Here is a 22800-nt window from a genome sequence, read left to right on the forward strand (position 1 = left end):
CACTTGATAGAAGAAATATGGAGTTCAACGTTAACATATCACACTATGTTCTGTAGGAAATGCCGACTAACCAAATACTCTAACCGCACGGGGTACTCGCCAAGCGTAAGTGCAACGGTAGACCAGGGACGAAGCGAAATGACATATACAGAGTTTTCTCGATTATCCGGACACCTCGGGAGTCGTCTCTTTTGGTGCGGATGACGAATTTCCGAATAACCGAACCAAGCAGACCTTCCGGGGAAACCCGAAAAATTTGGGAGACCTCCTTATAGTTCCAGAAAAGGAAAAGATCGATCGTTACTTCAGAAAATCCTGTAAGTGAGCTGCTTGAAATTAGTAAGCACGCGTGTGACAGAATTTTGGTCACAGCCACGGCACCCGCTGCGTCACCCTGGCTGTTCAAAGAAGGGTAATATCTCAGAATGTTGGTCCCGAGCACATGTTTCTGTCTGTGTGCAAATGTCTTTGGCATAGGCCAAAAGGCAGGCGTTGCTTTCGGACGACCTGGATTGGATTGGATTGGAAAAAGAAAGAAAAACGACCTGAACATTAACGTTCACATGTGGATTTCTTGCGCTCGGTGGATACAGGGCACCTCTTCCGCTTATTAGTGAGTTTTAGTACATCGTACGCTATCACCTTAGTGTACGTAATGGATAGCGTTGATTGTTCTGCGCATGCCCATAAGAGAAAGAGATCTTCGCGCAGTGCGCAGAACCACCAACGCTATCTGTTACGTACGGTATCACCTTTGCGTACGATGTACCAAAGCTCTCTATTGTCTACCGCCTCTACCGTGTGCCCGCAAACACGAAAAGAGAGTGACTTCTGAAGAAAGCGGAGTCAAACAGTACAGCATGCCCCAATGAGGTGTCCTTTTTCCGGAACAATGCGGACACAGCACATGTCAGGGACATAGGACGTTGCTACTTTTCTACATATGCAAATCAGAACTACATAGGCCCTGGAAGATTGGTCCCCATACTTGCTGTCCGGATACGGCGAGCTTAACGCAGCATTAAACACGCGAAACGCTTGGCACGAACCTCAAGCATATACTGTACTTCGCAAACCTTTTAGTTTCACGATGAGGAATAGCCTGAGACAGGAACGAAGAAAACGACGACACAACGTAAGTTCTATACAAGTTCTCAGTGCATAGTTCATGCCACGACCTAGTACTGTACTAGTATAGAGTAGTATACTATAGAGTAGTATAGAGTAGTAGTATAGTAGGTCATAGTTCATGCACATCATACGAACATGGGGCGCCATCTGAGACCGACTAAGGGAGCTAAACAGTCACCCGGGGAATCACCACCTTAATTACCAGGTATGTTAGCGGTGCGCGTCAGTATGGTGAACTTAACGTGGGGAAGACCTTTCTGACGCCATCGTTCATGGACTGTGAATTCCCCTGCACACGTTTCTTTTTCTTTTTTTTCATGTATGTTTCATAGCTTGAGCATAAGGTCTGGAGCTGACTAAAGTGTTTTTCTGGTGCATGTAAACACATGTTTCGGCCCAAAGTGCATCCAGAAATAATTTGAATACCGAAGGATGGAATATGGCTAAAAAGATGAAATTTGGGGCTGGAATGGGGAAAAAGTACGTAGTTTGGACTTACGCGATTGTATCCCAGCTATATTGATATCGCGAGCTCCCAAAATATCTTTCATTTTGCTTTTTGTGCTACGGATCCCCCGAGACAACAGAGCATGATTGATTGTGTTTGACGTTGTAATTCCACTTAATTTACATGATACATGGCACGCATGGCGAACCAATGCAGCAAATCACGCAGCAATGGTCGTCCCGTTGTATGCTGCACGTCCAGCTGGTAGTCCAGCGAAGTATAACGTAGGAAGCAGGAAACGGGACGTCTTCTTTTGGTTACACAATCCAAGAGGTCGTCCTGGAACAATGCCTGTTGGAACACGATCAGTGCAGGGCCTCTGCAGTGGTCCTGAAATAGAATTGTAATATAATAAACTATTACGTACTTTAAATACTTAAAACAGTCAAGTAAAAACTGCGCTTATCGCTTGTCCCAATGTGTAACCTTATAGGGTTCACATTTCATTCGCTAGAAGGCGGGACAAGCATATAGACGATGTTTAATACCACTGTCACACGGGCAGTCTCGAATGATCGTTGAAACGAATGGACATTGAACATGTGCGTAGCGCCATCTGGAGTGGGACGTGTCAACCTGTCAGGGGGCATTGGATACAATACTCTTTGAGAAGTTGACACGTTACACGCTATGTGGCGCTACGCACATGTTCAATGTGCATTTGTTTCAATGACCATTGAGGACTGCCCGTGTGTGAATGCACATCGTCGCAAACCAGCTGCATGGCCTAGCGAAAAAAAGCTTCCGCTCCTTGGTGGTAGCCAAGGTCGTGCTGAAGACTGGGAGGGGGTGGGTTCGAATCCTACCACCAGCTGTGCTGTCTGAGGCTTTTTCCTGGGTTTTCCGCCAGATCTTCCGCCGAATGTCGGCACAGTGCCCTTGAAGTCGGCCCAGGACGCGCACTAACCCCCTGTCCCCCACTCCTTCCTGCTGTCCTCTCTCCATCTGTCCACGTCTGTACGCGGCTCACAGCCACTGTTGCTTCGCAGCGCTAATAGGGAATTTTAGAAGAAAAAAGAAAACGTCGTCGTAATGTGCCAATCAGGCTGTGACAGAAGTGTCGCTGTCCAGGATTTAATGGAAATGCGTGTTTAAGTAAAAAGAAAAAATAAATTGAAAAACGAACTCTCCCCCGTTCTGTGGCTGTTTTTCATCCTGCACGTTGGGTCCGTGAAGTCTGGGAAAAGTTTTATGTGATTCCCCTTATTACTTTTGTGAAGATAGGTTTTAATATCTCAGTGTGTATCGTTTTTGGTTAAGTATATAAGTTTTCTTATTGAGTTTATCTATCTTGTTTATCTCTAAGGCTTATAGACTGTCAGTTGAGATGATACTGTGTTGATGTACTGTGTTAAACAGACAGCTGTTTATTATGAAGTTACCACTCTTTCCCTTTCTTCGCCTCGTCTTTTCACCCTGCGAACATATTTCTTCGTCTTGTTGCTTTCCCCCCAGTGTCATCGTCTAGCCCGCCGCATAAATATTGCTCTATCACTTATGGTCCATCTTAACCTTGAAATGCAACCTTGGGCCGTAATTGCGGAATGAACTCGATTTACAGTATGCACTTACCTTCTAGTTGTCCTCAGTAATCGTCTCCATAATCGCTGTACCTTCCGCCATGTCCACCTCCGCTAGCTCCTCCGTACCCACCGCCGTAGTCACCACCATAGCCACCTCCAGAGCTACCACCATAACTACCTCCAGAGCTACCACCATAGCCTCCACCGTAGCCTCCACCATATCCACCACCATACCCGCGTCCATATCCCCCACCGAACAAGCGACCAAATCCTCCGAAAGACCCAAGACCTCTAAATCCAAAACCGCCAAAGCCGCCTAAGCCACCTTGACCCCCTAGTCCAAAACCACCATTGAGTCCACCAAAGCCACCAAGACCCAGGCCACCCAGGCCTCCGAAACCTAATCCACCTAAACCACCGAAACCTAATCCACCTAAACCACCGAAGCCCAGACCCCCTGCTAACCCTAAGCCTCCCTGGCCTCCAAAGCCTCCCTGGCCTCCAAAGCCGACAGCACCGAAACCAGGACCGCCGAAGCCTATGCGTCCATCGACGTCTAGCTTATTCTCTTTGCTGGGTTTCTTGCGTCCGCCCTTGACCTTTTTGAACTCTGGAGTGCTTGTTGCAACGTCTTCCTGCCCTTTTTTGTCTCCAACCTTGTCGCTTGGTTCAACGGTGGTTACTGGAGCGTCGGTGGTCACACCTTCAGCGCAGGTTACCAGGCCTAGAAGGGCAGAGCCCACCAGCACCACGATCTGTAGAGAAATATTGTACTTAATGACTATATGGCGTTTCATGTGTGCCACGAATGTCCGCATGGTGTTTCTACGTTTTCATAAGGTTTTGTATCTACAAAAATACTGTCAATTTCTTGCAAAGTTGGAATTCGGTGTTAGAACCATGACGATTTGCGTGACCCTTTCATGGTAGCATTAATTCCTACGACTTACAAAGTAGCATGTCCTAAAACGACATGTATGGTGTTTCTCAAGCATATCCATCAGTTACGAATGATCACATCTGGATCTCTGTATAAGCCGTTCTCCACTACTCTTGGCCACAAGGCATAACGTTTCTTCAAACACACTTTACCACTTTTAGTGCAAGACACTTACGGAGAAGCGTTATACATTATTACAAGACGCGCAGTGCTGCATGTGAGCTCACACAATGTCGTAAAACCAACCTTGACTAAACCGACAAAAAGATCATCATACTTTCTATTTATTTCATCTGCAACGCTACAAAACGCCACAAATGCTTTTCGAAATCAATGCTGATCTCTCAGATCAGTTCTCAACCCTATCTGAAATCAAGATAAAGAGAAACAGCACTCACTGCGAGTTTCATATTGAATCCTTCTTCTGCGGAGCTGCTGTGAACTTGCTGCTGTCTGTAACTCGACTGTCGGATCAGGTTGAGATTTTATGTGTTGAGTTTCTAATGTGGCATCATCGCAGCATAGAAAGTGATGCATCGATGAGATAATAAACGGAAAATCCCGTCTCTCCAGCCCAATATAAATTTGACCCTGTGACGTAATCAAAGGTCGAACCGGTTTTTCCCCTCCCAACATTTGTTTAAATTGGTATGCAGCCTCCAAGAAGGTGAGTCACTCCGTGGCATCGGCTACTTGTAAACAGATTACCAACTGATGGATATCCCGCAGGCTCTCATTACTGCTTTACATTGTACATGAACACATTACAGCGAATCTGTTGTCTGAGCACCTTAAATTACCCGTGCAAGCTCGTGTATTATTTCTCCAGTCGCCTGTGCCTCACCCATTTTCTTTGTTCAGTCAGCAACATTGACAGGGGCACGTGCCATCCACCTTCATGGAAGAAGAAGGGTGTTGACCCTTTTCACTTTTTCTCTTTACGCTGCTGGTGCCTCACCAGTGCTGAAGAGGAAGCGAGAAAGAGAAATAGTTCACAACGTGTTCCAAAATTACCGCGGCTCCAATGCTTTTGAAGCTCTTCAGCGGTTTCGTAGAGTAGTTCTTTTCCGGGCTCTTCGCTTCTTGCGGAGTTCCTCCTAACTGTTCAGTTCATAAAGATTCCACTGTATTCGTTTGCACAAATATTTGGATGGTACATGTAAAATGTTAAGCTCACAGCCCATAGTCGAGGAATTTACCCCCTCCCCCCTTGATTGTCTGTCTTGTCTGATTGTTGTCTGATGACTTGTTTGTCTTTACTGCTCGTTTACTTGCGTCATGTAATTTCTCGACTTCAGTCAACCTGAGGCACCACTCCAATGAGAAAGAAAAAGAAATCGCCGGAAATAAAATCTGAGTGCGGGTAAAGCCCCCTATGGCTCGAACGCCATTGTCATTTCTACTGGTAGTAGCCAAGGTCGTGCTCAAGACTGGCAGGTGGTGAGTTCAAATCCTACCGCCGGCTGTGCTGTCGGAGGTTTTCCCGTTTTTTTCCGGTGGACCTCCCAGACAAATGTCGGCACGGTTACCCCTAAAGCCGGCTATGGACGCATACTAACCCTCCTGTCCTCACCTCCTTCCTGCTGTGCTCTTCCCATCTGTCCACGTCCGTATGCGGCTCACAGCCACTGTTGCTTCGCGGCGCTAAGACGAAATTAAAAAAAAATAATTTTTCTAAAGTGACATCTTGTACACAATCCGTCCAAGGTACAGTGATATCATCAGCTTGTGACACGATAGCTGCTTGGCATGTATAATCGTGTAGACTGTAGAGCATCCAGGAGGCAAAGCATTCAAGCATTCAGGTCCTCACGAACCCTACGACACAAGATTTTCTGCACCCCAAAGCAGACGACAGTCCCGTTGTCTCGGCCAGAAAAGGGTGTAAGGTAGCAAGTTGTGAAATTTGCCCCTGACTGAAGTTCCAGGAAGCCCTTTAATATGATAAACGTATTCCCTCACTAATCCCAAGTATACGGGTTCAATTCCAGCCAAGGACGTCAGCAACTTGATGCTGAGGGTACAAGTTGCTTGGATCGCCGTCTTCCGCGAGGGGCGTTCCATGTGCTGAGATTTCGGCGCACTTCAAAGAGCCCTCAAGTGGGCAAAATGAATCCGCAGACCGAACACTGTGGCGTTGCTCATGATCATTGTTGTCTCGCAACGTTTTCTTTCAATAATCATCATCATCATCGCAACGTAAAGCCACGGGTTCCGAATCGTTACATGTTGCGGAGCCGTGGTCTTCCAAGAAGGATGCGGTGAGCTGAGACTTCAGTCCACAGACGTGTCTTCCATTAGTGTATGACTACGCAACACAGTTTAAACGTTACGAATTATCATCGACACTGCACTGATTAACAATGGCTATGCCCTGAAACGGTGGTTTCTGTATTTACCAATGTATATTTTTATTCATTCCTTTGCAGGACCTTGACTTCTGCGTATGCTCTTACTTTTGCTATATCGCTGGCGCTTTCGTGTGTATCGAAATGTCCTCGATAAACTGAGCGTAGTTGGAGCTTACAAATGAGGATTGCGGGATTGCTGAGAAAATGTTCTTCAAGGTGGTGTGCGAGACTTTATTTACAGTTTCACATAGAGATGTATCGGCGTAGAAGGAGAGTTGGGGTGAGCAGGGAGAGCTTGGAGTTGCATAATAGCGGTCCTTTTTGGTCGAAGAAGTAGAACATTCCCCAGATTGATGTTCCTCACAGAGATAGTCGTTGGGAATCAAAGATGTACACCTGACATAAAAAAGGAGGCATTTGTGATTTTTTTTCCTATTGACGCTACGACGCAGTGGGTAATATAGGATGAATGATAAAACTGTGTGCACTGGTTTCAAACCATTTAAATGTGATCCTCAACAATCGTCAATTATTTCAGATAAATAGATTTTGTAGGCATTTCTTCTGGGACAAGCCTCTTGTTGAAATTTCAGACATTGAGCAAACAAGATAAATATGTAAAACTTTCGATGTCGGAGCTATTTTCCTCGAAGGATATTCGCTAGGCTAGAGTTTCAGGATGACTTCAATGGCTCATGGAGCTCTCTTATACTATTTCTGAACTGCGAATATTCAAGTTATATAGCTTTGAGATAAACGAGAAGCACGCAGCCAGGTACTGACCTGCTATGACTTTACCGTCGGAACCATTCACCGCGCTTGAATGACTCTAGTAGCCTCCTCCGACTCCTCCGTAGCCGGCTCCGCCATAGCCGCCACCATAGTTGCCATAGCCTCCCTTGTTAAAGCCTCCTCCGTAGCCCTGCTGACCGCCGCCGTACGAACCTCCAGAACCAGCAGAGAGCCCGAACGTTGATGAATGGCCATATGACTGGGTCTGCCCGAACAGCTTCTTGTGCGATCCACCAGCTCCGTATCCGTAGCCACTCTGTCCATATCCACCACCGGAACCGAAACCTCCATAACCACCCCCGTAGCGACCGTATCCGAGGCCACCATAGCCAAGACCACCGTAACCAAGGCCACCGAAGCCACCTAGGCCTCCGTATCCGCCACCGTACAGTGGGTAACCTCCGTATCCACCACCGTATCCACCACCGTATCCGCCACCGAAGCCGAGGCCTGGCCCTCCAAAGCCGAAACCTCCACGGCCTTCAACCTTTTCTGTCTTGCCGTCCTTTTTGTCCTCTGGTTTTCCAGTTGCAGTTTCCTTCTTGTCTGCAGGCTCTGGAGCCTTAGCACTGGGCACGTCAGCCGAGTAGACGAGGCCAACAAGGCACAAGCCCAGGAAGAAAATGACCTGCAAAGAGGAGATCTAATTGAATCATACTTATCATACCAGTAAATCATGTTTCTCCTACTGACTGTTTACTTTATGTGGTTAGATTGATGCAGTGTCCAATGCTGCTCATGGAACGCAATGTCTGAACAGTTTATGGTGTTTTCAGTGGGTAATATGTTTTCACGATCGATGTGAGTGTAACGAATGAAAGCGAATGTCAAAGATGATTAAACTGTGTAGTCATGTGATAAAGACTTCTGGTAAGAATGAAAGTCCTGATCTGCAACACCCACCCCACGCTCTTTTATCCTGATCTTGTCTTGCTAATGTTTTCATTATTAACATAAAATGAAATATGCAACGTAATGAAAGACGGTCGTTCTGACATGCTCATGTAAAAGTTTTACGGTCGTTCTCTCAGACTACAGCAATACTGTCGCTATTGTAATTCACAAGTGTGAAATGATTGCAATCTAGATCATTTATTCTCTTCAAGTTCCCTGCAATTTTTAATTATTTAATTTCATTTGACACTTAATCCATCACTTATCACGTGGTTGACGCCGTATGGCTTTGGTTGACTTTGTATCAAAAACATCAGTGAATCAATCAATCAGTCATAGCAGCTGTTCACACACAGCTTTTGAAACGCTCTTTTTGGTATTTCCTTACAAAGCACAACCGAAAAGTCAGCTCTGCTCTACCGGGAACTACATTAACACTAATATAATTCATTATTCAGTAAACGGAAGTACCGACCACAATCCCATAAGATCATGAAGTATATTCCATCCCATACCATCCCACGATACATGGTCCTACATGTTTTCCAGTATGAGGCTTGTATGCCTCGTGATTTTAGACTTCGTAATTCTCAAACGCACTCACCGCAGTTCTCATGTTGTAACGTCGAAGCACACCACAATGAGACTTCTCAACGTCTGCTTGTCCACTGTACACTACTACCTCGTATATATATAGCACTTGTCTTCGTTCTCTCCCAACATGACTTTCATTTATATATCATATCCCAACCTTTACACCCCCTGAGTTTTGCTAATAAGCAGCAAGGGGAAAGCATCCGAAAGGGGAATTCGTGAATACTCCCCCTCTCCCACACTTCGCACGCGGTGGTGGGAGAGAGAAAAATCACTTTCTCTGCTTCAGCTGGAAACTGATAATAACAGAATTTCCCGGTGCAAGAGTACCAATGTATGACGTCGATGAAGGTCGAACCGGTTTTGGTTTTGAAACGATTGTAGTGTCGTCTGTATTGCAAGAAGGGGGATTGGCATGCTACAGTGGCTTTTTTGTTCGTCGTTTCAATGGTATACGATGGTTGGGTGTATACATTAGTAAATAAATTATTGCATCCGTTTGTGACGTGGACATGATCCATTCGTGCCGTCGCCGCCTTGTGTGAGCAGCTCAGTGGCGTGTCCCAAACGGGGTTTACCAATACGTGAAATACTACGTGAAAGTCCGTCTGATCTCACTCCATGGTAGCGACGTTTGGCAGTGCCATGTGAAGGTTCTCAATAGGGTACGTGTTGTGATCTCACCCTACAACAAAGAGTAGGACCAGCGGCATGGCCGAGTGGGTTAAGGGGTGTCGCTCGTTGGTGTCGTGCTGAAGACTGGGAGGTGGTGGGTTCGAATCCTACCACCGGCTGTGCTGTCTGAGGTTTTCCCTGGGTTTTCCGAAGACTTTCAGCGCGAATGTCGGCACCTGAAGTCGGCCCAGGACGCATAATCACCCCCCTGTCTCCCACTCCTTCCTGCTGTCCTCTCTCCGTCTGTCCTCATCTGTACGCCGCTCAAAGCCACAGTTGCTTCGCGGCGCTAACACGAAAGTAAAAATGAAGAGTAGGCTGACTGTGTTGTCCCCTTCTCTGGCGTACATTCGAAGGCGAATTTGAAGGGAGGCGATAAGAGATCAGGTGCTTATATAACGCAAAAAGATTTCTGCGCGGAAACGTGTTCGAGCTTTGTCAAGCTACCAGTTAGCCGTCGAAGAACAGTCTCATAGGCCCGGTTTCACCAACGCCGGTTAACTTTAAACCAAGATCAAGCGTCCCCTAAACTTGAAGCTAGCGGTCAATTCTCTTTCAATAACGTTAGCTAGTGATGAAAGGTGAATTCCAGTAGCACTTTCTAACGTTTCAGAAAGATGGTTGAGTCGTAATTTCAAGTTAAGGGACGCTTGATCGCGGATCAACTCTTAACCGGCGTTGGTGAAACTGGCCCATAGACACATTATGGAAAGTCAGATTCTGGTCTTGGCCATCCCATTCCTGATCAGATACTATTGTATTATACCAGCTCCCGTGGCATATTGGTTAGGATGATCGCCTTCCAGGCCGACACTGGGATGTGACGCGGTTTCGAATCCTCGCACCGACTGTGCTGTCTGAGGTTTTTCTTGGGTTTTCCGGCAGAATTTCCACACGAATGTTGGCACAGTTTCCGCTGAAGTCGGCCCAGGACGCATACTAACACCCCCCTGTCCCCCACTCCTCCTTCCTGTCCTCTCTCCATCTGTCCACGTCTGTACGTCGCTTATAGCCACAGTTGCTTCGTGGCGTGTACACGGAATTAAAAAAACAGATACTATTGTAGTTTCGTGGAACCTTTTGTAGGAAACTGGCAGGCAAAAATGGGTGAAGTCTAGCACTCGCAAGGGAATAAAATAAGTATTTAAAGAGATTGAAACGTTTATTTTACTGGAAAACAAGCTTTCGGTACGGAGTCCGTCCTTCATCAGGTGCGAGGCCCTTAACCCTTTGTAGTGTGCATAATCGGTTTGTCTCCTTTGTTGCTCCTTCCTTTCATTTTATGATAGGAATTAGGGATTATTCAGTCGCGATAGTTTGTGTGTTGAACATGAAGCAAACAAATGTTTATCTAAAAAAACACTTGTTAGAAAAATGGCAACCCAAGGATGCAGGAGGCATCCTCGTCCGGAAACAGTTGTTTATCTCCAGGTGACTTTCTCAAGGAAATGCGCCTACGTTACACTTTGCATCCTCCTGCTCTGTTTATCCCCCTTGGGAAGACTCTCTCTAAAGACGACAACTTCCTTCGTGTTTTCAACGTATGTGACTTCAGAGTACCGCACCTTATTAACCGCGTAGGTAACACTGACATCTACGAAGAAATGAAGAAACGCGCGCATTATTGTTCCGCGGAACACAAGCATCCTGTGCGTCAAGTCGTAGTTTGGATTGGGACCATAAACGGCCATTATGATACTTTCGTCTTAGTCTTTCCTGCGATTCTTTCCCTCTGCTTTTATGTTGTGCACCACACCATCCGAACGACGCTTGCAAATGTATAGAAATGTATTTACATTCACCAGTGTCCGTTTTCTTTCTTTAATAGGGAGTTTTAGCGGACCGTTGATAACGTGACTAGCGTCTCACCGTATCAACCGGAACCAATCAGTGGATAAGATTCTGAGTCACGCATGAGTGCGATTGGTTCCGATAGAGACGATAACTTTATCAACGGTATACTAAAACTCGCTATTTTCTCAGTCTTGCGCGATATACGTACGTCCTGAACGATATCGGAGGAGTGTGGGCTAACGGTTGCCAATGAATGACCCTCACAGCCGTTGACCACTGTCTGGAGCTCCAGTCCTCGAACCGATTTATACTGTTGCTTCGCGTATATTACGCGTATTTATCGTCAGGAAAGAACAGTCAATTTTTTTTATTCCGTGTTAGCGCCACGAAGCAACTGTGACTATGAGCGGCGTACAGATGTGGACAGATGGAGAGAGGACGGCAGGAAGGAGTGGGGGACAGCGGGGTTAGTATGCGTCCTGGGCCGACTTCAGGGGGAACTGTGCCGACATTCGTCTGGAATGTACTCGGAAAACGGAGGGAGAACCTCGGACTGCACATCTGGTGGTAGGTTTCGAACCCACCACCTCCCAGTCTTCAGCACGACCTTGGCGACCACCAAGGAGCGGGGCGCCTTAACCCGCTCGGCCATGCCGCTGGTCCAATCAATAAATGATAGTAAGACATTGGTAACAGTGGTAATTATACGATGGCTAATGGACGATAGTAATGGTACAACATTATTTATGAAGACTATACACATCAATTTGTCCGACCTGTCACAACTAACGCTGCCACGTAAAATTGCCACTTTCTAAGAACAATCACTTTTAATGTAAGAGCTCCAAGAACAACGCTTGGTATACGGCATCGATGCACGTGCATCGAAACGAGATAAGCCTGTAAGTACATTCCACTAAATGGTTTCTTCAGTGTTGTGAAATGTTCTACGAAACATCGGGAAACCCCCGCAAGAACGCAATGGCAGTCAACCTCGACCTTGTTACATCAGATAAAACGGTCGGCTGGCTAGGTCATCAGACTGTGCTACGCGGAGGATAACGTCCATTGCAATACACATGCGACAACGTGACCGAACTGCAAGACGCGGCGCGAACCATTCTACCCGGCTATGGTCATTCTCGAACTAAGCGACTTTCACGAATTCGGAAGATATAGGTGAAATAGGATGCTATTTCTCTGTCGGGTGTTATAGTAATATAAGTAAAAAATGCTTTTGGTCACCATTCCACCAAACTGCATTGGCATTACGCAATGTAGAAACAGAGTATGTACATTAGTATTTCAGCTACAACATTGCCCCTCGTTGTCCTAAAAATGTGTCGAGCTGCGCGCTTTATTTATTTGGTTGTTTTTATTCATTTTTAATGTAGTACTTCATAATCCTTGCGAAATGTGGCACTTAAGGTGTACCGGTGTCCTCCATCTCCTCACTCTGGACTCACCTACAGCCTCATGTCGGCACTCATGGACTAACCGGCATGATGTCACTAATACTTATAGTCAAAGGGCACGACTGGAAAAGTCAGTTAAAACCACCGTTACTTAAAGAAGCCTCTGCAAAGACACCGATCTCGCGACAATAATGAGCGGAAGAAAGCTGCTGAGCGACATTTTCAGAGGCCTGACAACACCTTTCTGTCTTCGGGAACCAGAGAGCTTGCTAAGAGATGTGTTAAGTGCATTGATTCTCATGGGACTCAGTTGAAAAATGAAGCTATGTCTTTGTTCACGTAATGTTTATTTATGGTTAGACTTTGAATTTACTGAACTCCTCTCGTATGGGCGCCGCTGAGCAGCACAGCGTGATTCGTTGATCACTTGGATACTTTTTTTTTTACTTCTGTTCTATTGCCACGTCACTATACGTCACTCACTCACACGTCACTCACTGCTACACGCAGATTTGCAGAACAAAGGTGGTTGGTAACCATTGATTTAGAGGAGGCATGGCTTGCAGAACTATAGTGGACTATCGGTTCTCATCGGTGCACATTTGTTGGCTCAAGCATGGAAACGAAGTTACAAAGCAAAGGAATGATATGCAAGCGAACTGGTGTAATGGACTGGTGTAACACCAACCCAGGTGTTTGTTAACCTGTACTTATGCCGATCGTTCCTGGAGCCGTTATCAACCACAACACTACATTGTGTCTTGCAAAGACTAAAAGAAGAAGAAAAAGCGTCAGAAAGGCCATTCATGGTAACAAACAATCCGGTGACTTCAATTGCTTATCATGAAGAGTCCTCGGACTTGGAAAAGTCCAAGGACATTCGCCCTGACGATCTTTCCACCGTATTCAAGTGTGCACCTCCTATGATTGTTGACGGTTAGACGACCATCAACGTACCATCGCTGCTGCATCCTGCTCTTAACGACAAAGACTTGCAGCTTATGCTATAAATGACAGAGGAAACGGTGCTTCCTTACCTTGAAAGGTGGGCAGAGTGCCACTTCCCAGATGGTGTGTGGTTCCGTTTCCAAGAAATAATGTTCCACACAACCGAATACTATGCAGTATAACAACATTTTATTGGTCTTTTCATGTGAGCTCGCTCGCAGATCCTACGCATGATTGCATCGGTAGGAAACAAAATTACAAACTACGTTACTGTTTAGCTATGTACTGCTTATTGAAGAATACGGACATCTGAAGTATAGTCTGCGCACTGGGAAGAACCCTGTCGTTTCAGGCTCCTAAATAAATTTTCTCCCAGACCAATTCAGTCGAACAATTAGCCGCAAGTTACGCATTAATAAAACGGTCTCTAACTGGAGCCAGACAATGCACATCTCGTTCGTATGATTACCTGCTGAGTGCACTTACATCATTTGTAAAAATTGACGACATTGGCGGCACCAGGACCCGACTCCAAGTTTATCTTTAGTTGTCCCCTTCCCATCTTCCAACAAAAACCCTCGAAACTGGACAAAATGTCAGTGTTACGTTAGTGACGTATCAGGTCTCAGGTCAAAAGTCATACGAAGGTCGCGTCTTCCAACCTTGTCATCATGTGTTACATGGTCCACTGTTCTTGTGCAACTTGCGGGGCAATGATCCGCTATTTTCAACTTCAGCGCTTTTTACTTTTATATGTGTATTATATGTTTACTTTTCCGACTTTGTACTTCCACTTTTATCATGGTCTAACCCGTCTTTACTCTATTGTCGATGTTCACCAGGATAGGTGGCGCTCAGCTAGCTGATAATCCGTCAAGGAAAGACATAGCTTTTTACTTCTCCTATAGTACATTCTTTTACGCCTCTTATGGAGTTTGCCTTCCTCTTCTTTTTTGTTAGCGTGGACTGCCTTCAAAACGAAACTTTGACCTGGGATGATTATTGGGGATGATGTGACAACGTGGCAAAGACATTGCGTCCCACTTGCCTGACATATGATTGACTTAGTTCATACACGTAATGGAAAACAACCGAGGTGATGCAATGTCAAGAGAACTTCACAGAGTCCACTATTGATGGTAATTCCTCGGCCGTTGCTTCAACGATGAGGTAAACCTGAGAGGTGGCTCCATACCAGCAGAGCCTGAAATGCACAAGCGTACATTATCTTCAAATGACATCAAAATGCACAATATTTACAATACAAAATATCTACGCCATGACGTATCCTCTGCAACATTGTACTGGAATTTCACAAGACAATTCTTGTCATAAAGTGCATCAGGGAGTAAATGGTAGCTAGGTCAGTCCATGTGGTAATCGTGGTCATGTCCGCTATAAGTATTATTATCTTTTTTGTTTTTCCCGGCAGCGAGATCAAGGATTCAAGTAATATATTTTCACCAAAAATACCGACTTCACTACATCAAATATAATCCAGTTGGAAATTCTGTAGTACACACCGCACGGTAGAGTGACGGTCGGTCATTGTACTGCCGTAGTAGCCGTGTGTATACCGACTGGCAGATGGTTTCTTCACATGAGGTATATGTACCACTTGGTCTTTTGCCTCCCGATACGTGTTCAATGTATTCCTATGTATACAGGACTGCAGTTAACGACACACTAGTAAGTTCTGGTCGCGTATGCTGTTTACTCGTACTTAACGCGTACAAAAACAGTAACCCTTCCAACTTCGCAATGGAACTACCTATCATAAAAGAGACCAACAACAAATTCCTGCCACCGCAAGCAGCACAACCCTGTTGAACGTTCAGGTGCGTAGAGTGGCTGGCAGATACCTTACCAGTGGGGCTCTAGATGCACACGAACAGCGTTCAGCTACCCGCCCAACCCTATGCCCCTCGTACTTTCAGTGCAACGTCCAGCGTGTGTCTCACCTCCAAGGTTATCCATACCTCTCGACCCTCCTGTCCACCACTCATCCTTGAAGTAGCGCAGGCCTCCGGATGAACGATCCTAGGTTGGCGAAGCTGCCGCTGATCGCGGGCCTGAACGGCAGGTTTGGCACCAGGCTACTCAGCGTGGGCCTCAGGTTGGTCAGGGCAGCCTGAGATAGGAATGTGGGCCGCAGGTTCTGCAGTCCAGGACGCAGGCGGATGATGCTGGGCCGAAGCACGCTGATGAGACCCCCAGGGCGTTGAATGAAATTGAGATTGGGCCGCCGCATCCAGACGCGGATGGCCCCCAGCAGAGGCGTGGCCTGGTTCTGTGCTCGGCTTAGGTCAGCCAGTAGAAAGATGCACAGGGCTAGGTAGACGGCCTACATGAGAAAAGAATGTTTGGTCATCCATAACGGTAGGAAAATGTGCTTCATGGAAGGTTAAAAATAGTGTGCTAGACGTTGGATGTCCACGGCCGTGTGAGTCGGGGCGGTCATTGGAATTATGGGGGTGACAAAGGTTGACCACGAGAAGAAGTTCGAGTCGTAATAATGATAGTTATTACACCCTCGAGCCTCTTCTTGCTTGTTGTGTGAGGAATAGCGAATCGAAAATATTTTTGTTGTTTGCACTTCAACGAAAGCTAGTATTAAGAAGTGTTCTTGCGACCGCAACTATCTGCATCAGTGCAGCAATCCCCAGCTTGTGTATTTCCTCTCTCTCTTTATGTCGCTTCAACTTCTTGCGCCCCATAAACATGTTTGTGGAGCGCATTTGCATCGTTTTTACATTTTGTAGGAAGGGACAAGCACAGGAGTCCAAGGATAACTATCTTTTACGGTCTATTGCTTGTTTATTCCATTGAATAACAATGCAAATTGCCAAGAGCATCTCATCCCGGATAGCAGGCACTGCACGTTGTTAGAGCAGCTTCCTCGGGTCTTAATACTTGCACGACATGCACATGAGATATGGATATGTGTGCTTCCTCCAAGTATCCCTTCACTGATTAGCCCTCTGAGCAGGTTGATTTTTATCTTACTACTGCTTTTTTCTTCTTTTTTTTTTTTTGTGAGGTAGTTTCTGAGTGCATTTGTTCTCTCACTGCTACCGATGAAATGTGTAATCAGCGTCTTCGGAGCGTCACTACAAAGTGAACAATAGTAACAGGAACTGCAGAAATGCATATGAGAGAACACGGCGTGTTACCACAAACTTAGATGAAAGAAGAAAGAAGGCGACGAAATTTGGGTGCCTTTCTTAAAACACGTCCGCAATCTGTCATTTTTTATTGTTCACCAAGAGTAAGCCCCTTTTCCATCAACTGTCAACTATCTCATTCAAGATTTCTTTGTTCATCTGAGCTATTCTTAGACTATTAGCTATTACACTAAGACTATATATTCGCAGACTCCGGAAACTGTTACCAGCAACTGGCATACATGGCGTTTGCAACATATACCTGAGCCTATAGGCTAGCTAGGACGCTATAGCGACAAAGAAAGGCACTGAGCTTGTTCTTATAGTGTTCATTCTGTGTTCTCTGCACTTGTCTTTTCCCCGAGAGCGACATGTTGCTCACGTCAACTCGAGGAGGTCCGCGAGAACTCTGGCGCACATGGTCATATACAGGGTGTTTTCTTTTTCCGTTACAGAATTGTTATTAAAAAACTAGCAGAGCGAAATAGATGCCGTTTTTGCAGTCGAGTTATATGGCCATGCGAACATTCTCTGGAAGAAAGTATGTAACTTCCAGATCACTAATTACCTCAAATTCATTAATTAAGTCTTTAATTAGGGTATTTCGCGCAAAAGCGATGTAGCAGAACGGGAGATATTCCTCGTTGAAAGTCATTATATGTTTAAAAAACCCTTAAACGCACACGCGTGTTGAAATACCCATCGCTGAATTTCGCTATGCAAATGAGCCAAAACAAGAACTACGCACTTTTTTTGCGCCGAAATGAAGCGACCTTCCTTATCTGGTGGTGGTGGTTGTGAAAGGGCTCGCCGTTGTCGGCCTCACAGACGTGGACAACGTCACGACTAACGCCCATGGGGAATGTGCGTCCTGGGCCGACTTCTAAGGGAACTGTGCCGACATATGTCTCAAAGCGTCTGAGGAAAACCCAGGAAAAACCCCAGACAGCACAGCCGGCACCGGGATTCGAACCCAGGTACCTGCCAGTCTCGACTGCAGTCTCCCAGTCTTTATCTGAGTCGGAGAGCGATCTATCTGGCAGCTCCAGATAGCTCCAGGCAGCATCAGATTAGCTCCTACACGAATTAGCTCCATCGCTCCAAAGCGCGTGGCGCTCTCATGTGGATTGCCTGTCGGTCTTTCTGCGCTCGAAAAGTGCGTAGTTCTTGCTTTGGCTAAATTTGCATAGCGAAACTGAGTGATGGATATTTCAATAGACGTGCGCGTTTAAGGGCTTTCTAAACATGGAATGGCTATCAACGAGGAATATCTCACGTTCTGTTATCTCGCTTTCGCGCGAAATCCCCTAATTAAAGAGTTAATGAATGAATTTTAGGTAATTAGGGATCTTGTAGTTACATAGTTTCTTCGAGAGAACGCTCGCCTGGCCATATAAATCAACTACAAAAACGGCACCTATTTTGCTCTGCTAGTTTTTTAATAAAAATTCTGTAACGAATAAAACAAACACCCTGTATGCTCAACAAAAATGTTGCTGCGCTTTCGCAGCCGTTGTCCAAAGCTTGCTTCGAACTAACGACTTTTTTCCTGCTTGCGAGAGTGCTATAAAATAAAGCAAAAGTAGGATTCCGCGGACGAAAAAAAAAGATTTTACGATGTAGAAAGCAAAGCGGGTGACCGAAAAGGAAGGGCGATTTCAAATATCTCGTTTTCATTTTGACTGGGTCATTGGGTCCTGTTTCACGCCACTGGGCATCAGGCACTTCATGCTCGGTTTGAGTGAGGGAAGAAGTTCTGTAATGGAGATTTCGCGTGGCGCTCAACTGAAGAGGTCTTGATGTGCTTCGATTGACAGCTCGTGTACGTGCACGCGGCATCTTTGTGAGAAGGATAATACAGGGGTGCGTTTCACGGGGGACGCTGTGCAAAGGAATCGGGTGGTTGGGAGTCTTTGAAGCGTGGTTGTCTGTATGTCTGCCTAACGGCGAAAGGGTTGTTAGAACGTGACATTGATGGATGCACGGACGCTACGAAAAGGGTTGAACTCTAGGAGATGGATATTTAATAGGGCAGGTATGGTTTGATACGTATGAGAGGCGATGGCGGAGAATGGGCTTTCGATGAGGTTCGACGTCCATTGAATTCAAATTTAAGAAGTGAAGGAGGGGGAAACTGTCTGCCACTTGTGGATATTGATTATGCTGATTATTTTTATGCACTTTTCGTTCTTTCTTCTTTTCTCTTCTTTTTTTTACGTGAGGCAAACATACGAGACGAATGAAAACTATGTCGCACAGACGCCGAGACATAGGACTCTGTCTGAGGGTCCGTAAGGGAATTTTCGTACTGACGTACTCTGAACAAGCGCAGAAACTATGACAACAACCCCTAAATGGAAATATCAAGAGCAAAACGGCTGTATCTATTTATAGGAAATTTACGACTGACGTTTAGTCCGACGGAACCATTTGCAACGGCCAAAACCGCTGCACTGGTGAACTGGCCAAGTAAGCAAATTCCAAATAAATAGATTCCCCTTCCCCACCGCCAGGCTCCTATTATATTGTTACACTTCCAGCTGTCCATCTACAAAGCAAGATTGTAGATGTTATATTATTACGCTAGGTAAATAATGGTATTTTCTAAGAATACTATCGCAATGAGTGTTAGCTAACCCATGTCGTTGAATTTATCTTATTCAAATGAATTATTAGCATCACAACACTCCTGTGTCACTCCTCCGCCATCTGAGTTTCTACATTGAAAACCTTCTGGAACCCAGTCGTAGCCTCGTGTATGTCTCACTTCTTTCCTTTTTTGTTTTACATTACACTGACCCCCCCCCCCCCTCCCCCCCCCAACTCGCGAAAAGCAACACGAAATTTCCCCCGGGTGCTCAGACATGGTACAGACAGGCAGACGACGACATAAGTGGTCCACTTCGTCAGGAATTCGCTCCCAGACATTCTCCACTTTTTAGCTGGGGGTGTATCATCGGGGTACTGTGAGATAGAGGAGCTTTCACTTGTAGATATTATCATATTTGCTCGAGGCAGTCATTGACCTAGAAAAACGGACGAGGTCGTTGGAGCCGAGAGAAGATCGTTGCCGTTGCAGGTAGTGCTTAGTTCTTAGCTTAGTTGGAAGACGAGACAGACGATGAAGTACGACGTGGTGGAAAGACCCTCGCGAGGGCACCGCCCGCCCGCCTGGCTGTTGCCTTATGGGTACATGGAGGTTTTGAGGATAAGATGGTCGGGCGTTGTAAGCTGTCACGAAATTGGAACTGGGAAGATGATGAGAGTCTTGATGGGGGAGAAGATTCGATCGCATCGCTTTTGGGTGTATATTGGTTCATGGCAGGTTCATATATAGTGGGATCATACTGGGTGTGGTGTCGATAAGGACGGCGTTCGACTGGAAGGGCCGCGTGTCCTTCTAGATTTTGTGAGCGTCTTTCGCTTGTGTATTGGGCGTTTCGATATCGATATTTAGCAAAATCACGAAACGAAATGAGACATATACAGACAAAAATAATAACTTTGCACTGTGTGGTGGTACTTTCTGTTTTCAATAATAAGCCTGACAAATATTCAAATGTCTGATCGTCATTTTCTTTCTTTCCTTTCCTTTTCTTTTTTTTTTTTTTTTTTTTGCTGCCTTCACTGCTGCAAAAATGTGTTATCTTTCGATCTATAGTTTAACGGTTTGAAGAATTTCTATTGATTACACAATTTGGTTGCTCAATATCTGCAGTACCTTTATGAACAGTATATTGGTGCTTATTATTTTTATGTGCTGTCGTCGCTTCGCGTTCATCATAATTCATTCTCTCATATTAACCTCTGTGAAATGTGGGTTAGGGTCCTGTGGCTACCACTGGGAAACATCCCATGTCATCATCACTTCTTCTTCATTTATTGTTGTTGTTGTTGTATGTTGGAAACTATTAGCGTTGCTGGTATAATCTAGTGCTGCCTCAGGCTTGGAAATCCGAAATAGGAATCATGACGAAACACTGATGATGATGATGATGGTGGCGGTGGTGGTGGTGGTGGTAGGACAAAAAATATGGAGATGTGAGCCCGCTTACGAAACACTGAGTTCGCAACCACTGTCGTTTTCTCTTCAGTATCTGGGAGATCAGACGACCACTCTTAACAATTTCTTCTACTAACTTCAACATAAGAGACTGAACGTGATGTCGCCGTCTCGAAAAGGTTCGTGTGTCGGAACGGAGACTCCGTAACATGTGCTTTCATTGATGGCATGCACAATTATGAGACTCGCATTATGTGGCTTTCCATTATGTGGATTAGGTGGATTTCCCTAGCGTAACACTAGTTCGGCGGCGTATTTGTCATCGTGTGATTTAACTGCGATTTTGATTCCTTGAAGTGACAATAACCGCTTTCGCGGACACTAACGTTGTTTCGTTCATAGCGTGTGTGAGCTCTTCGCACTTTATAATGTATTGCCGTTATATCTGAACAAGGTACTGTATAATGAAGTTCTGTTTGCACAGAGATGCCGTCGACCGTCACTTTAACTCTTATGCGTGACTCTTCCTTAATGTGTTTCTTGTCACTTCCACTGTTTACTTGCGTCTTGTTTGTTTGTTGTGCCATAGCAATGTCTAAAGCAGACAGGGGACTTTGAACAAAGGCGTAGACGTTCCAATCAACCTTGAACTGAAGGGTTCCTATAAAAAATATCTGTGTCCGAACTCCGAAGGCAATATCTGTGCAAGCCGATTTGTGGGGAGGACTTCTAATATAAAGCATACATAGCAGAAATTTATAAAGCATCTATAGCAGGAGGGTAGCACGATACGCATTTGCGAGTTTGGGTCGCGCCTTGGGACTGCTCAGCCCTATATGCCCGGTTCTGTCTCAGGGACCTCCTAATTTCTTCGTACAAAATACGTTACGATCGGAATCCGTCTGAAAACATACCGGCGCAGTTAATTCAAAAGCTGCGACTCACCTTCATAATTTCCTACCAGTGCTGTGGAGAGGACTCGAGGAGAAGCACTGAAGCACACAGAGACACACACAGCTTTTGGAAGAAATAGGGCGGCCAATGCTGGTCCCTGGCGATGAAGATGGCTTTCTTAGCTCTGTGGAGAGGAGGCAAAAATGCTGAGATACACTGCTCTATAAAAAGCAGTTGGATCCCTGTATGCGAGGGGACGTGCGAGGATTTGGGCCACTTCTAATCAATGCCCACGGGTGCCGCCGAAACACAAAGGAAGGTCCACGATGGATCTCCACATCGGCCGAGTTCATTCGAAGCAGACGACAAGGAAAGTTGTTTCTCTCCTTCTGCCAATGCCAAGGGCCAAAGAGTCAGGAAGTAGAGAATCTCTGCATACATTGCATTGTTCCATGGGAGCAGCAGGAATGTTGAGCGACCTAAGGGTCAGGGTTCGCGACATTTGTACGGGGGATGTTGATGTCAAAGAGCGTTCCGTGAGGGATGCCCTTTTCTGGAAGGGCGAGATTTGAGGGTGCGAATGATCATCTCTGGTATGGCGACAATGGCAAGTGTGACTTTTGTAATGGTTGGTGATCCTGAGCTTGTTATTGCCCCCTCGCAAATGAAGCTACGAATGTCTGCAAGGTAGAACAACTTTAATTTCGAAGAAGGGAAACAGTTAGACCGTTATTGAATGTCATTCTCCTCACTCATGTTATAGTAAGCACATGAACGCTTGACTTGTATGCTATGTTATGGATCAAACTATGGGTTGGCCTGCCGACGTTTGCTTCTTTCTTGTAGAATCTAATAGAGAAAGTCTCACTTTTAGACATATCGACGAACTTACATCGGAACTTCGGAAGACGTCGGCGAACTATACCGTAAACGTACTTTTATTCGCGGTGCATTAATTTTCGCGAATTTCGCAACCGCTAAAGAATCGCGAAAAATTGTACTCGCGAACACAGCTTGACGTTTATCCCGCGAAAGGAAACAGCCCTGGAATCGCGAAATTAAATAAATTTCGCAAATGACTGAATGCGCGATTCGCGAAAATTAATACATCCCGAATAAAAACACGTTTACGGTAAATGTTAAAAGCATTTTCTCACATTGCCAGTCATCCCAC

The 22800-nt window shown here is 45.6% G+C and overlaps 4 protein-coding genes across 6 annotated transcripts in view; 1 reads left to right on the forward strand and 3 right to left on the reverse strand.

Moving 5' to 3' along the window:
• The window catches only part of LOC135367879 (uncharacterized), a 137803-nt gene that overhangs the window by 97102 nt on the left and 17901 nt on the right, over nucleotides 1-22800 (forward strand). The window lies entirely within an intron of this gene.
• LOC135368599 (uncharacterized) lies at nucleotides 1726-4640 on the reverse strand. Of its 2 annotated transcripts, XM_064601989.1 has the most exons (4): nucleotides 4501-4639; nucleotides 3494-3917; nucleotides 3212-3451; nucleotides 1726-1969 (listed from the first exon to the last, which is right to left on the reverse strand). In XM_064601989.1, the coding sequence occupies exons 1-3, from the start codon at nucleotides 4510-4512 to the stop codon at nucleotides 3225-3227; spliced, it is 663 nt and encodes a 220-aa protein (XP_064458059.1). In that variant the 5' UTR covers nucleotides 4513-4639; the 3' UTR covers nucleotides 1726-1969; nucleotides 3212-3224. The 2 variants fall into 2 exon arrangements, with proteins under 2 accessions (XP_064458059.1, XP_064458058.1); XM_064601988.1 differs by having other exon boundaries at nucleotides 3212-3917; nucleotides 4501-4640.
• LOC135368600 (uncharacterized) lies at nucleotides 6671-8846 on the reverse strand. The gene is made up of 3 exons (XM_064601990.1): nucleotides 8744-8846; nucleotides 7237-7873; nucleotides 6671-6849 (listed from the first exon to the last, which is right to left on the reverse strand). The coding sequence occupies exons 1-2, from the start codon at nucleotides 8753-8755 to the stop codon at nucleotides 7283-7285; spliced, it is 603 nt and encodes a 200-aa protein (XP_064458060.1). The 5' UTR covers nucleotides 8756-8846; the 3' UTR covers nucleotides 6671-6849; nucleotides 7237-7282.
• Nucleotides 13738-21750, reverse strand: LOC135367878 (uncharacterized). 2 transcript variants are annotated; one of them, XM_064600979.1, is made up of 3 exons: nucleotides 21678-21750; nucleotides 15545-15909; nucleotides 13738-14769 (listed from the first exon to the last, which is right to left on the reverse strand). In XM_064600979.1, the coding sequence occupies exons 1-2, from the start codon at nucleotides 21681-21683 to the stop codon at nucleotides 15568-15570; spliced, it is 348 nt and encodes a 115-aa protein (XP_064457049.1). In that variant the 5' UTR covers nucleotides 21684-21750; the 3' UTR covers nucleotides 13738-14769; nucleotides 15545-15567. The 2 variants fall into 2 exon arrangements, with proteins under 2 accessions (XP_064457049.1, XP_064457048.1); XM_064600978.1 differs by having other exon boundaries at nucleotides 15527-15909.

Source organism: Ornithodoros turicata, chromosome 9 (genome assembly GCF_037126465.1).
Source record: "Ornithodoros turicata isolate Travis chromosome 9, ASM3712646v1, whole genome shotgun sequence".
Lineage (NCBI taxonomy): Eukaryota > Metazoa > Arthropoda > Arachnida > Ixodida > Argasidae > Ornithodoros > Ornithodoros turicata.